Source organism: Dinoponera quadriceps, unplaced genomic scaffold, assembly GCF_001313825.1.
Source record: "Dinoponera quadriceps isolate SergipeBrazil2010 unplaced genomic scaffold, ASM131382v1 scaffold1609, whole genome shotgun sequence".
Taxonomy (NCBI): Eukaryota; Metazoa; Arthropoda; class Insecta; order Hymenoptera; family Formicidae; genus Dinoponera; species Dinoponera quadriceps.
Window position 1 is genome coordinate 348,696 of NW_014555756.1, and position 15,857 is coordinate 364,552.

General features: G+C 44.9%; 2 protein-coding genes and 1 pseudogene across 3 annotated transcripts; 1 reads left to right on the forward strand and 2 right to left on the reverse strand.

Moving 5' to 3' along the window:
* Positions 1–70: 70 nt before the first annotated feature.
* On the forward strand, positions 71–2,841 carry LOC106745377 (shootin-1). 2 transcript variants are annotated; one of them, XM_014620937.1, is made up of 4 exons: positions 71–152; positions 669–784; positions 1,162–1,266; positions 1,395–2,841. In XM_014620937.1, exon 4 carries the CDS (start codon positions 1,470–1,472, stop codon positions 2,655–2,657), a length of 1,188 nt encoding a protein of 395 aa, XP_014476423.1. In that variant the 5' UTR covers positions 71–152; positions 669–784; positions 1,162–1,266; positions 1,395–1,469; the 3' UTR covers positions 2,658–2,841. The 2 variants fall into 2 exon arrangements, with proteins under 2 accessions (XP_014476423.1, XP_014476422.1); XM_014620936.1 differs by having other exon boundaries at positions 1,162–2,841.
* Positions 2,842–4,924: 2,083 nt separating this feature from the next.
* Positions 4,925–10,083, reverse strand: LOC106745375 (acetyl-coenzyme A transporter 1). Its single transcript, XM_014620935.1, has 8 exons — positions 9,293–10,083; positions 8,265–8,554; positions 8,019–8,173; positions 7,459–7,652; positions 7,185–7,369; positions 6,984–7,101; positions 6,489–6,704; positions 4,925–5,955 (listed from the first exon to the last, which is right to left on the reverse strand). The coding sequence occupies exons 1-8, from the start codon at positions 9,503–9,505 to the stop codon at positions 5,776–5,778; spliced, it is 1,551 nt and encodes a 516-aa protein (XP_014476421.1). The 5' UTR covers positions 9,506–10,083; the 3' UTR covers positions 4,925–5,775.
* Positions 10,084–10,998: 915 nt separating this feature from the next.
* LOC106745335 lies at positions 10,999–14,472 on the reverse strand (annotated as a pseudogene).
* Positions 14,473–15,857: the final 1,385 nt, after the last annotated feature.

The window sequence follows — 15,857 nt, forward strand, 5'->3', positions numbered from 1 at the left end:
TACGCGCGGACGCAACGCGGGAGCTCGAGAGCGCGCGATTTCTCACCCGGCTGGGTGGACGGTGCGTTTCAGCGGATCGGCCGAATTGCGTCCGCCATTGTTGTGATCGGCGGCGAGAGGAGCGAGTGGAGGAGCCGCGCGAGGTTGCGTATGTGTGTACATGTGTATGCGACGAAAGAGAAGACGGCGTTCTTAGCTGTCGGCGCATGCGCTTAGCGGACGAGACGACGGTGCTTCTTTCGAATTTTCGTCGCCGGAGAGAAAGAGAGGGAGATACGCGACACGTACAGTGACACACACGCGCCACATATATACACACATACACTACACAAGCACACCGGTGGACGCTACGACGTGGTCGCGCGTGACGACGCGGTACACAAAATCAAGAAGTACTGATGTGTGTTGTGTGTGTGTGTGTGTATACACAGTTTCTCGATAGTGGCGTAAGCGAATAAACGTGTTTGTGTGTGTACGTACGTACGTATGAGTAACACCACACACACGTCTCGCCACTAGTCGCCGGTGGTCACACACGCGCGCAGGTAGTTTCGAAAACGCACTCCTCTTTGTCGGTTATTCTCTGGCGCACGTGCTGCCGAAAAATTCCCAACGACGTGGCCCCCCTGTCTGCGCTCTCCTCTCACGCTTGTATTCTGCACCCGCAGGAGGATCGTTTTTCCCGCCGACCGATTCACGCATCGTCAACGCCGAGGCAGCGTTCGTCTTAAGAGGAGCCGAGGATCGCTTGTCCGCGAGCGCGCCGACGTAACCAACAATAACGGTAGGAACACGATTGATCCGCGACGACGACGCTTCGATCTCGCTCGCCTCGAGAGTCCGTGGGTCTGTTCCTTCTTGGCAGCTCGCACTTCTTGCCTCTCGAGGCTAACTTCGTCTTGCACGCTTTCGTGCCGAGAGCTTATCGCTCTGTCTTCCTTCAGCATGTGATGAGAAATGAAGATAGGGACGACGCTTTCAGCGTGAAAACCTGCGAGACTAACTTAGTCCATGTTCATAGCGTTAAAGAACGTGTTAAAAGGTGAGGACAACGAAGTTGCTGTTTCAGTAACAGTGCAGCTAAGAAAGAAACAGGCCCTTTGCTTGCGTTATCTGTTGCAACATGTTATCGATGTGTCACGACGCTGTTGTCTGTTGCAGTTGGCTCACCGATGAGGACGCTCTTTCTACCTCCGTGGTCTCGCGCATAAGTAGACTGACAACTGTTTTGCATTCACCAAGAGCAGAAGAGGCTGGTAGAAGTTGGTACGAGTTCAGGCTCGTATATTGATATATCCGTACTGTTAGATTTCCCTTGAGATAATAAACTGTAAGGATGATAGCCCACGCTGGGAATAAGGTCGATGTCACTCATGTTAATGTATTGTGCTCAGAACTGAGACAAGGTCTTACCTTGAGGAGGTAAAAGGGAGATGCGAGAGCACAGAGACTGCTAGAGAGAGAACCTAATGTCAGAAACAGCGGAGGAGCGTGCTATTAGACTGTACACGGCTGCGGAGAGGATGAAGAGCGCCCGAGCTAAGGAGACCGAGGAGCAAGCGGCACTGAGAAGGATGCAGGAGGCCCAGCGTATGGCCAGGCACCGCGCCAAGAAGAAGCGTTGCCTGGACGAGAACCTCGCCCGGGAGATCTCCAAGATCGCGGAGCTGTCGAAGATGCCGGACGCCGCCACGATAGCCCAGATGTCGGAGATGAATATGAACAAGATATCGGCGGAGCTGAAGCAGATGATGGAGAGGGGCAAAGTACCTGAGCACATAGTTCAAATGGCCCAGCTCGCGGAGTTTAGCAAAATGACGGAGTTGAACAAGATGTCGCAGGACATGGCGAAGCGTTACGAGATGGAGAAGATGGCCGAGTACGCCAAGACTACCGAGTACATGAAGATGCAGGAGTTCGCCAAGATGAACGAGATGGTGAAGCTGTCGGAGATGGCCAAGTACAACGACATCACCAAGATCAACGAGATGGCGAAGATGAACGAGATGATGAAGATGTCGCAGATGGCGAAGATTAACGAGGTGCAGCGCATGAACGAGATCGCGAAGCTGAACGACATGGTGAAGATGACGGAGATGGCCAAGTACAACAACGACATCACCAAGCTGAACGAGATCGCGCAGATCAACGAGATGGCGAAGGAGATCGCCAAGATGAATGAGAAGAGCAAGATGAACGAGATGATCAAGATGGCGAACATACAGAACGACATCACCAAGATGCCGGAGTACTCGAAGATGGCCGAGATGGCCAAGCTAACCGAGCTGGCCAAGCTGAACGAGATCACGATAACGAAGCTGAACGATCCGCCGCCGCCGCCGCCGCCGCCCAAGATCCCGGAGATACCGCGTATACCCGAACCTGTGATCACCGTGCCAAATCCCAGGAACCTGCAGAACGTGCAGACCGTGCAAGTGGCCCAGGCCAGCCCGTCCAGCACGATCAACTTCCCGAGCGTGCCGGGCCAGGGCAAGTACGCGCAACTCTTGGTGATTATCGAGGAGCTCGGCAGGGACATTCGCCTGTCCTACGCGGGTAGCCGCAGCGCGGCCGAGAGGCTGAAGATGGGCATCCAGCATGCCCGCATGCTCGTGCGCGACTGTCTCCTCGAGACGGAGCACAACGCGCGACAATGATCTGCCGACGACGCTAGCGACTTAGACCTCTAGCCGATTATTATTTTAACGGAACGCTTTGTACGATACATATACATATTATATATATATACATATACATATATCCTACGGAGTACAACGGTATAATCTTAAAGGGAGTGTCTTAGCGTCCGCGGTAATGCGCACACGCGTCTCAAAAAAAAAAGGAAGAAAAAAGGGAGAAAAGTATCCGGCGCTGTATAAGCTCGTTGTAACACGGCCGAGCTCGTTCTGGGATGCGAGAAAGGCCGTCGTCCGGCGCCCGCGATGGTTCTCACCTGTAACGCGCGAGAGCACACCACTTCGAAGCGCCTTCATCGACGGAGTAAGAAAGTGTTTATATTTCAGAATAACGTGTACCGTGTGTCGGAAATTGTATAATGTACATATATTCTTTCAATGCGATGTGTGACGCGACGCGCGCCGACGAGCGATTCACTTGGTCCAATCACTTGTATACTACGCGTACGCTTCCCTACTGCTCCGCGGTTCGTGCCCGGACGACGGCCCTCGAGGCGCGCTCCGCCGTATCCGGAGGCGAGTTCGCGATTTAGAAGCGTTACCGTGTGAAAAAATCGAGAGAGAGAGAGAGAGAGAGATGGAGGAGAAAACGGGTCGTCGTGGAATCTGGAAGTTCGGATTGATCCGAAAGAGATAGAGAGAGAGAGAGAGAAGTACTTGTAACGTTCACGAGACACACGTTCAGATTGGGCTCGTTGAATACTGCCCCCCTTCTCCCTCGGGTTATTGGTTACTTCCCGGGAAAAAATAATGATATCTAAAGTATAAAATCATATATGAATTTAGCCCATATATGTGGTTGCATATATATATGATCATATATGTCTAGATGGAAAAAAATAATGTTACATTTCAATATAATTCAAATATCGATATCATGTGCTATCAGAAGCATTTAATTCGATTGTACTTGCATTGTAATTTGTAAACAATATTTTTTCGTTGTGGACATATATGATTATACATATACACATATATATATATATATATATATATACATGGGCATAATTTTATATATGACCTCATTTTCCCCGGGTTCCGACTTGTGACTGTATGGATTACCGCGTACTTTCTTTCTTTTTTTCTCCTTATCTCCCTTCTCCTTACTGTATTGCGAGACTGCTTTGCACGTTGCGAGCGATTGTAAGATACAGTGTTTGGAGGACCGGCTCTTCTATTTAGAAAAGAAAGCGTAGACGAAATGATCGCACCCCTTGGAATGACTGTGCTTAAATAGGCCCGGCCGGGAACGGGAGAATAGCTATACACCTTCCTGATTTTGAAGGGGACTATTTGTACACCGAGGAATCTTGAGTTTATATTTTCTAAGAAACGGGAGAGAAAAAAAGAGGCGAAGAGAGACTACGGAGTTCATCGCGTCTTGCGTTGATTGATGCATCGACGATATGACGTCTGAGTATACGTTTCGAATGCCGAAGAGGAAGAAGAATACGAGATAAAGCTGATCAAATGAAATGTACCTAATGGAAAGTATAATCCCCGAGTATAGCTGACTCTAAAGTATCGTTAAATAAATAAAAATTTTGTACAACGCAATGCTTATCTTCATTTTGTATTATATCACAAATAGTTGTTCAACAGTTTTCTCAACCGTGAGAAATGGCCATAAGGTGATTCAGGGGTTATTTTGCAGCTTGAAGTCTTCAGTTTTTAGATATATTTTCTAATGTAAAATGCACTTATTTTCTTATGATGGTATACAAATATAAATTGAGATCCGTCAGATGCTAAAATGTTTAACGAGGTTACACCGTTTGAGCGAAAATTTCCACACGCATGGCATTTATATTGCACTCATTTCATTGGCTGCGAAGTATCTGCAGATAAGCTTAAGCCAGTCTCAAACGTAGATCCGACTATGAATACCCATGGTGTACAGAGCTGCAGCCTAAAACTCCCGGTAACAATGAATTTCCGAACACACCTCAAATCGGCCGATTAAAATTCAGCTCTTACGCTGGGACTATTCGTTTCGTCGTTAGAGAGATGCGATTGGTCAATTCTAATGGAGAAACTGAATTTAATCGGAAGAATTCTCTCGCGTGATTAAAAGTTACAACTTGTAACAATTTAATATCGCACGTGTGAATATCGACGCTTGCGGTCAACATTTATCTACATCGACGACCATATCCGCCGTCGAGCTACATTTTGCATTAGGAAAGTGCACAGTTGTGGTCCTCAATAAAACGCAGCGACCCCGACCCTTTATATCAAAAACTTTTATTGATATTCTATGTTAATTATTTATCTCGATTTATGCGCAAAATACATACTCTCAAATACATACAGGATATAAACCGCGAACACGCGTCGCACGTGTCCGATCGGTTCTTTATAAAAGTTCCCACGAAACGTAAAGTATAATATCGTGAAATTATAATTAAACTTGCAATGATAATACACTAACCTTCGTGGAATGATGATTGGATCGCAAATTTAAGCTTCGCCTAAATAATATTTTCTAACTTTCTGTAAAAATAAAAAAATAACGCGTTCGACATCTTTCGTGTCTGGGAAAAATTTACAATCCTCAAATGGTTGTCAAATAAATAAATATATGTATATGTATGCGTGTGTATATATATATATATATATATATATATACTGTACTCTCAACCATTTCGATATTACTAAAATTTTGTATCCGAACTGAACGAAATAAGAATGAGAACCATCAAAGATCCGTACATTTCTTTCACATCATTTAATTAATTATATTAATATGATACGCAGTATTTTCATTTCTCTTTTTTACATTCTCTAGCGTTATACCACGATCATTCTCGTGGGATCTCTCTCTCTCTCTCTCTCTGTACTGTACATATTCTGCAACAACATATTGTACTTCCCAAGGCGAATAAATCGTTCATTGATTCAGCTCCGCCCTGTGCCCGACTCGTAGAACTGGAACACTTAGTTAAAACGTGCAGGAAACGATGCATCCCATGCATACGGCAGGGATACACACACACACACACACATACACGTCAACTCGTCGAAGAATAATGGTTTACAGGTACCGGATATCAACAGATTCGTAACAACGGCTGATATGTTACCTGTTGTTACGGGAGAGCACGATTTTCCACGCGGACATCGGCTCGGCCTGTAACGCGTTAATTTTTCTACGGCCCCACCTGAGCCACGAGAAACCGATGATTAAGCAGAGAAGGCTCTCTATGTAATAGCCGTCAAGCTGCATCACGCACGTGCCGTTGTCGGTGCTGGCGCAGAGCTGAAAAACGCAATTGACGTTGGATCTCCACTGATGATCTGCATTTGTCCGCGACGTGACAACACACCGCCCAGAATAATTAGAGAATCCTTTCTCGATTACGAACGGACTAGTTATAATACTTTTTTTTTTCTCGATGCGTTTCGGAACACATTCCGTGTTCAAAAGGATCAACTTATTTTTTAGAAAGGGCCACGGCACACGAAAAAACGCAAGTAAATAAGGCTTGAGCGATAAAAAAAATTGACCAGTCACAGTCGATTATTCTTCCACTATAAGTACAACGATTGATCGTGATTGGTCAATTTGTTTACTGCTTACGTTTTTCTGTGTGACGTAATTCTAATTCTCAAGAGAAACATTCTCCTATTAGATGCAAAATGCGTGATGGAAATCAAGCTGGGACTTGAAGAGGAGATTTCAATACGACACAAGTACACATCGCACGACACAACGTTCGACGAAATGATTTCCTAATTCTCTGAGTAATGCGATTACGGTCGCCAAAAAAAAAAAAAATGGCATCAACCAACCTCTCTCTCTGTCATTGTGCTGCAGTCGTTCGCGTGATCGGTGCTGCATTGTCTGAATGTCAGAGGGTCAACGAACCAAAGCGCAGCCGTCGCAGGCCAATTTCCGCCAAGGTTGCACAGAGTATTGAGCAACGTCATGTAAGTGCCGCCGACCGCCGGGTCGCTCACTTTCGCGAAGAAGGCCATCGACGCCACGAACATGCTGCTTGCGGATATCTGAATTTTAAACAGGCGAACATTATGTACAACCATTTATGATTACTGCGTTTCGAAGACCTTTTTCAGCGAATATCTTTACCGTTACTGGTAAAAAATATAACATCGTTACCAGAGCAGTTATTGCAAAAGATCACTTGTAACGGTAACGGCATTACAAGCGTTACTTCCCCGACTCTGTTCATCTAAAACCAACTCCCAACTATCCTTATCTAACTTTTAATTTATCTATTTATCCCTATCTAATACTTTTATATACGATATTATCTAATGTTGTACCTGATGTATGAAGTAGAGACCTATCAACACAACGAAGTAATACGCTGGAACGTGTCCGTGAGTCACGACGAGGGGCGTGACCCATACCAGGAACGCGGCTATGATGCCGAACGCCAGCCTGCGTTCAAGAATGAGTGTTTATAAACTCGTTCGAGGGAAATTGGCCGGAATCGGCGACTCGGGCGACGCGTCAGTAATTACCTGTAAGGCATAGCCTTCATGTAAACATCCATAGGCCTCGGTCCAGCGGTGTACTTGGAGATAACCAACGGCAAGATGATCTGCAGCGGTATCATCGGCACCGCCATAAACGCGAACTTCTCCTTCGGTATGCCGGCCTCGATCAGTTTCAGGCCGGTCACCGCGTCGCACGCGGAAAAGCCGATCTACGGTGCAGAAATCGGCAATTAATACTAATGAGCGAGCGAGTTATACGAGTCATTATTTCTTGTGTATTTCACGTGTAACGTTTAACCTTTGCCGTCAGGAGGAATATAATCGTCGTCTTGATCGCCGGCAGTTTCACGATGTCCCAGAGCAGTTTGTACGCGTGCTTGATGTCCATGTTAAGCTCCTCTCCTCTCGGCACCCTCCCCTTGCCCTCGTGCTTGAACAACGCTATGAATGTCGTCGTGACGACGAACGTCCAGCCCCAGAAGTACAAGAATCCTACGACAGAATGCGATTGCTTACTTGTCGCAACGCAACGTACACGGTATTAGGTGTGCAAATTAATTCGGTGCCTTTTGCATTTAACGTCCTGTATTACTCTGATTGGAATTTCAATTTCTTTTATCAAGTCAAAACCGCCAAGTTCTTTTCGCAAAGGCGTTCATCAGGCTACCCGGAGATAGACGAAGCAAAGTCATAGAAAATAACGGAAATTATTTCGAACGTTAAACCTGACTTCTTGCAAATAAACTTGGAATTTCATGAAAAAAGGCACCGAATTAATTTATACACTCGATATATATCTGAATATATCTGAATATGTTTGCACCGGCAACGATCTGGCTCACCGGTTACGCTTCTTACCAGGTAGAGTGAGGATGCCCTCGTCCGAGGGGGTTGATCTCAGATAGTTGTTGCAAAACTCGGCGGATTCCAGGGAGATGAACAAGACGTAACCGACGAAGTAACCCGCTGTCTGGCCGACGCTGTTGCAGGTGGACGCGTATCCGACGTTGCACCTGGACGGAAAAAAAACGATTCGAGTATTACGGTGACCCCCCGTCGACGTTGCAAATCGTATACCGGCTGAGTGATCGCACGCGAAAATACCTCTTAAGCATCGTGAGCGCCCAACCGTCTACCACGATATCCTGTGTCGCGGCGAGCACGTTCAAAGCGAAAAACAGTGCGGTCAGCATTTCGATGTTCGGCTTCTCGTGCTCTTTACCCAACCAATGATCGACATAATTGGAGAGAAGGAGCATGAACATACCCATCAGGTACTGGGTCGGGATCAACCAAGTTTTTCTCCTTCCAAACTTTTGCGAGAAAATCGAGTCTACTATGGGCGCCCAAAAGAGCTTCAACGAGAATGGCCATTGCACGAAACTAAATTCCGCCTGTGACAATGAGAGATCGAATCATTCCCTGGGATGGAAATGTTATGCTGAAAATTTCACCCCGAAATTCTCTCTCAATTGATCCCTTTTCGCTATCGTTCCGCCAATCTACGCAGTTTTCAGTTAAATACGGTAAATCTCAACAGTATACTTTAACTTTCCTTACATTCGAGCGCTGGTTTACTGTGAATTCGATGAACAGTAAGATAAAGGTTACTGACAAATTACTGAAGTATATCTTGTTTCTCCTAAGATTCAGCTGCACAACATGTTGTATACGAGCGCAAAACTACATTTCATCTGCAGTATCCACCATAAGTATTGCATCACTCACAAAATATGGGAAACGTGTGACAATTATCAAACTCTTTTCCCCCAGACTGTTGCAGCTCTTAGGTTTGTCCTTCACTGAATTAGCTGCGCTAACTTATACTGATTTTCTTCTTTCTCTTCATTTTTCCACCAAGAATCTTAACCGTATATCTGTCTCTCTTTAAATTCTACAGATGTGCACTGATTCAGCGAAAAAAGAACCTGTTACTACAAATTGTTAAAAGTACAGAACACCCGTTATTCAGCTTGCAACCTGCCCATAGTTGTACACATTTTTCCAAATTGAAACAATAATTTCCCACTTTCGCAAGCGATGCAATATTTCCCACACAAACCGTATATCTCATTCCGATACCCCCTCTTTCCCGTTAATTACGCTCATGATTTCCGGGCCCTCCAGGTTACCTGTTGCCGATAAGAGACCCCCCTGTTCTGCAGGAGCATGGGGATCGAGCCGCAGAGCCCCAGCGGGATGCCCTGCAGCAGGTACAGGAAGAAGAGGATCGCGATGTTCTTCTCGTCGCCCCGCAGGTCCGAGGGCTCCTGGACGTTGTGCGGCTCGGCGAGCAGGACGCCGTCCTCCACGCCGCCGTCGTCCTTCTCCAGTTTCCTCCTCATGCCGTCGCGCGGGTCAAAGCCGAGATGGTGTCACCGATACGACAATCCATACACTGGACGCGTATGTTCTCTGCGCGGCGGCTCTCGCCACGTTTCCGTTAGACTCGAGCCACGTTTACGTTTAGACGCGTTAACACGGCGACGGTTTTCAAGGTTATTATCGCCGTTCTCGCGCTGAACTGAAATCCACGCACGTCACCGCGTAACGCCGTGGCGGCGACGTGATCGTGCGCATCGGCGTGACTCTACGATATCTGATTCCGCGGCGAAACGGATAACGATTTGCGTGAAATGTTAAGGAAGGTCAGCGACGACGACGCGCGACCGTCGAGAACATAACCTTAGCCGGATAGCCCAGCGGAGATCGGAACAGCGGTACCCGTCACGTCGATTCGCCCACCTTGTCCGCGCCTCGCGCGAGCATCGCGAGCGTCAACCTGCGGGAGAGACGCGCGAGAACGAGCGGTTTCAGTGAGAACCGCACGGACGTAAGCTGGCTCGTTGCACTGCCGTATTGCCACGTTGTTTCTTATTAGGACACGTCAGTTGTACCATGCTTTTTTTTCTCTGCCCCCAACGTCGTCACGTGTGCAGCCTCTCTCTCTCTCTCGGAATCGGCGCGAGCGGAGGTGTCGCGCCCTCGCGAAGTTCCCGCGAATTAAGGCGCCTCGAAGCGCCAATTACGAAGCGCGGAACCGTCGGCCTCGGCTCGATTCCGCGCTGCGTCCACGAGGAAGGGCGCCACCGAAAATTAGATCGAATTGTATTTCAGTAATAAACGTCGTTCTATCTCGGGTTCGCGCAAACGAGTACATTGAGGAAGTGCGAAATAACCCGGGAAAAAATGATTATATATGATTATATAATTACATAAAATCATATATGAATTTTGCCCATATACGTGGTTACACATATGATCATGTATGCCTATATAAAAAAAAAATGATGTCATGAGAGAGAAAAAAAATGCTGCGACAGTCATGGAAGATCGATACTATGATATGACTATGTCTCACTGAATTACGTATAAAGTACATTACGTGTAAAGTCACATACAAAGTATAATTAATTGCGCTTGAAAGATCGATTGTGATTGACGGCCAATAGAGAGCTGATAAAATGAAATGAAGGATATACGCGTCTCGAATTACATTTATTTATTAGCGTATCTTTGGGTAATTAAAATATCATGACAATTTTACGCGATATTTACCGTCCAAAACATTTTTTCTCCTCGAAACTTAAAAAAAAACGGACACTCCTCTTGCCATAATATGTATACGATTGTGGGTGGAATGGATGATATTCAACGAACGGATGAATAAATTTCGAATGAAGTCGCGATTCTTCGAGTTGCAGTGCCGAGACGACAGGTCATCCGACGATCGCGCCGGACAATTTTATTGCCGTGTAATAATATATACGTGAAACGATCGGACGAACGATAATACAATAAATTGCACAATACGATACTTAAAAAGTAATTATCGCATTCAACCTTTCCTTATGTAACTGCAAAAGAACACGTCGCAGTTTTTGTCGTCCGTTGCGACGCCGACGGCCAATTTGATCAGGTTCTTCACGCTCGCGCTCACAGACGCGGTATTCAACACGTTGTTCCGTATCCTGCGAGAAATTCAAATTGGACGATTAATAGGTTGAACTCGCTTGAAAGATTGAATGCGGGAAGGAAATCACGTACAAGTTGGTGAGATACTGTTTCCGATGCGTGTTCACAAACTCGACGTCCTTGCTGACCTCGGACAGGTAATCCCTCTGAATCTCGCAGGTCAATCTGGCGACGCATCTCGGGGAGACGATCAGTCGGTTGCTCGAGCCATTTTTTTGTATCTAATCGCAAGAGAAGGAGAATTTTAGCGAACGCGGAGAACATTGAAACGTCTTAAGATATCATAAAGATCTCTGAGACGTCTTTCAGACATACATGTTGTGTTAGAATCCTCTACACACAGAAAAAATATATAAAAATATATATTAGGGGGACCGGAAAGTAACGTCGTTTCTGCGCATGTCGATATTCGTTTGTCATTTATCAGCTCATTGTGTACTTCAAAGTCGTGCCAAAGATATTTTAATGTTAGAATGACTTGTTTACTTGTAAATAATTAAATCTTAAGTTTTTGTTTTGCAATTTATGGTGAAATGGCCAGCCAAATACCAGAAGAGTTACATATTCGGCATTGTATGCTTTTTGAGTTTCGCAAGGGTAGTAACGCAACAGTTGCTACCAAAAACATTTGCGATGTTTATCCAAGTGCATTAAACGTTTGTAAATTCCAAAGGTGATTTTCTAAGTTCAAATCCGGTAATTTTGATTTTCCCTACTTGTACCGATTAGGAAGAGCAACAACTTTAGACAATGACATGTTAAGGGCGAAAGTGGAAGCAAATCCGTGTCAGACAATCGAGGAACTGTGAAACACTCTTAACCAACCTTGGTCGACTATCCAAGGACATTTGCAACAGATTGGTAAAGTAAGCAGAGCAAGTGTTTGGGTCCCGCATAATCTGTCCGAAAAAAACAAAACTAACCGATTCACCATATGCAACTTATTGCTTCAACGGTGCAATACAGAAGCGTTTTCTGATCGCTTGATCAATGGAGACGAAAAATGGGTCCTGTATGATAATCCAAAACGCAAAAGGCAGTAGCTCTCTCCGAATAAATCGCCACAAAATACTGCTAAGCCAGGTTTACATCCCAAAGAGGCGCTTTTATGTGCTTGATGGAGTATTCGCGGAATCGTTCATTTTGAAATGCTGAAACCTGGACAAAATGTGAATTCAGACCTTTATTGTGAACAATTGGATTGAGTAAATCAATTTTTAATTGAAAAGTGTTCAGCGATTGTCAACAGAAAAGGCGTTATTCTGCAACATGATAATGCAAGACCGCACTGCGCAAGACGAACCCTGGAAAAAATTAATTAATTGGGGTGGGAGGTACTGCCTCACCCACCATACTCGCCCGATATTTCACCATCGGATTTCCATTTATTCCGATCGCTACAACACTTTCTACGTGACAAAAAATTTGAAAATTTAGATGATATCCAAAATGCCCTCCCCAGATATTTTGCTCAAAATCCAATTGAATCTTATCGATCTGGCATTGAAAATTTGCATATTAGATGGCAAAAGGTTGTTGATAACGAGAGTGATTACATCATTGTTTAAAAATTAAAACTTGTTAAAAATTTATCTGTTTGAATTTAATGTGAAAAAACGACATTACTTTCCGGTCCCCCTAATACTATATTCAATATATACTATATTCAAGCGAAGATTATTTATCTCAAGTGTTTTATACGTTTCTTCTATAAACTTTGTAATATTCTTGAGAAGGGGACAAATTCTTCTTTTGAGTAAATGATAATGAGCTTTTCTAATACTTCCGTTGAGTATGCTTTAATATTATTATCAAAATAATATCCTTTATTCAAGGTAATCATTACTTTTAAAAAGAGAAGAATAAACTGAGTAATTGCTCCTCTTCGCAGTAAAATAATACTTTTTGTCTGTGTACGCGTCAAACAATAACGTCGCGAACACACATATACCTTAGCTAAATCATCTTTCAACACGTTTATGATGTAATCCATTTGGGCTTCGGGATGCACCTCCTCCGAGAAGCTCTCCGACCGCTTCCTCCTTCCCGCCACGATGCCGATCGGCAGAAGCACCGGATTCGAAGCTAACGCCGCCGCTGCGCCGATCAACGCGACCCCGGCCAGAGCTTTCAAAGCTACGGCCTTAAAAATAAATTAACTAATTAAACAATTAATTACGAACAAATTAATTACGATTGCTCCATTACGCATCGTTCAATATAAACGTTGTCCTGAACACAGATATATTGATATATCATTAAACGTGTGTGAGATACGCGTGGACTCCCTCCGTTAAGGTCGCTCGTTATTTTTGCTACTGAAAGAAAATGCATAATTGCAATTCATTGCAACGAAACGCTCGTTAAACAATCAATAATGGATCAATAATGGATCAATAATTGATCTAGCCGAAATCTAGAAATACTCATTATTTTAATTCTTAAATTACGTATCGCAAGTGCGTCACCTTTTGCGCCTGAATATTATTCCCGGGAGGCTGCGGCGCATTACCATCCAAGAAACCCGGACCGAACTCGTCACCGTCGGCCAACGTTCCCGAAATCCCATAACCGCCGCCGCCACCCCCGTATCCGGTCGGCCTGCCGTAGCTCCCGTACCCGTTAGCACCGTAGCCGTAGCTCAAAGTATTGGGTCTGTTGGTGCTCTCACTTCCGTACACCGGTCGCGGGCTGTACCTTGCATTTTCGTCGCAGACACAGTCGGTGAAAGACACGTCGGTTGAAAGGTGAAATTTACGCACGAGAAATGTACGAACTCGAGAAATCACACAGGCAGCCGAAAGCTTGCGAAAGATGTCTTTAGGAAAGTAAACTATTTTGGAAAACTTCAAAGTGGCATCAACGAACGGGTGAATAAGACTCAGATGTGAGAGAAATCGGTGAAATACTAAAAACCGCGTGAAGAAGTTCGGCAAGATTTACCTGTCGTTCGACTGGCTTCCCGCATAGGGTCCGTTTCCGACGTAACTTCCGCCGCCTCCTGAAGGTCTACTGCCGCTGTTCGCGGTGGAACCCGGTGGTCGAGCTTGAGCTTGCCATCCGTACCTGAAGTTAAATCACGCCTAGAGTTGAAACACCCGGTATTCCAAAATGAATCTACGCGCATTGGCTAGTCGGCGAACTATCCAGTTGTTACCTGTCGATGGGGTGTCGCTCGCCGTATGCAGAAGGATATCGTCCAGTTTCCACGGGAATTTTGTTGTAATTATAGTCGGGTCGCGCGAATCTCGAGTCGCTGGAGCTGTGCCTGGTGCCGCAGCAGCTGGAACTTGCAAAACGAAAATATCCCGTAATCCAAATTGTCGCGCGAACTCCGTCGATTGCGCGAATTTACGTAGGAAAAATATTAGTATTCATATCTTAAGATAATAATGAATATAAATATGAATCTTAATAATATTAAGATTCATATCTTCATATATAAACGAGGATATACAATCTTTTTATGTATAAAAAAATAAAACTTTCCCTTACATAAAGAAATATTCTGTATAGAGTTTCATTAAAAATATATTCATGTTACTCGAGAATATATATTTTTAAATATATTTTATAATATATATAATATTTTATTTTAATGAAACACGTTGTGTAGAATTTCTTCATGTATAAGAATAATTTTTATCTTCATATAAGATTATATATTCTTGCTTATATATGAAAACATGAGTCTTGAATTGATATTAATTTATTTTCCGCGTACGCTAAGAAAGAGATTCGCTATTTGTAACTATCCAAACAGCACACAAACGTCTAAAAAACAAGACGTCTAGATATTTCTTACAAGTTTCTACTGTCTGAATATAATTGCAGTCAATTACAGTTAGAAAAACAGATTCCCGATGCAAACCAGTGTTTTCTGTCGCGTTTTTTAAATTTTGCAGCACAGAGATTCGAAGGAAAAAACCTGCAATCAGGTCGAGAACATTGACTTATCTCTGGTATCGAGGTTCGAATCGTGATGCAAGACGGTCCTCGGTTTCTTGTCCGTTTTCTTCAGCTCCTCCTCGTCGAAGATCAGTTGCGACGAGTTCTTCGTGCGGGCGACATTCACCAGAAACCGATCTTCCGGCGAGTATTTCCTCGGGGGTTCGGTCGTAGTCTGGAATTCGGTTTTCTCCGCCAACGCACAACAAATACCCAGGACGATGGAGGACAGGATCAGGTGCGTCATAGTCACAGTGGGCGACATCCGAATGAGACCGCGAATTCCTCACGCACCTCCCGACCGTGGTCGAAACGCCTCGGACGCCGAGTTATGCGAATTATGCGTATCAATCCCGACGTCGTCGAGTCGCGAGCAATTCGACGACCGTCAGCTGCGAAGATGACACGAAAGTGGCTCTCTAATTTCCCAAGTTTCACCTATTATATGGCGGTCATGCATGGGATGCTGAGGCACATACTCACCCTCCAGGGGCGAACGTGAAGCGCTTCTTTGTAGCGGAAAAAAAAATTACTCCCATCTCACTATCCCTCTCTCAGCAAAGCTCTTCGTGCCTCTGTTCCGTTCCGACTTACGGATTTCGTATTTTGCTACAACACCAAAATTTGTTTCCTCCGTGAACGAGCGGTTATACTTCGTCATTTCGTCCTATTGTCCTTAGGGGATGAGGGAGGATGACCAATCATCAGCGATCGGGCAGCGGCGTGTTAATTAATTTTCACAGCTGCGTCCCTGCAGCCAGCAGGTGTGACCAA

Bases quoted from the DNA above. Each gene is read 5' to 3' on its own strand.
- LOC106745377 (XM_014620936.1), top strand. From the start codon at position 1,470: ATGTCAGAAACAGCGGAGGAGCGTGCTATTAGACTGTACACGGCTGCG.
- LOC106745375 (XM_014620935.1), bottom strand. From the start codon at position 9,505: ATGAGGAGGAAACTGGAGAAGGACGACGGCGGCGTGGAGGACGGCGTC. The intron at 7,653-8,018 runs GTAAGAAGCGTA...ATTCTGTCGTAG, and splicing joins GGGCATCCTCACTCTACCTG to GATTCTTGTACTTCTGGGGC. The intron at 6,705-6,983 runs GTACAACATTAG...TTTAAAATTCAG, and splicing joins GTCTCTACTTCATACATCAG to ATATCCGCAAGCAGCATGTT.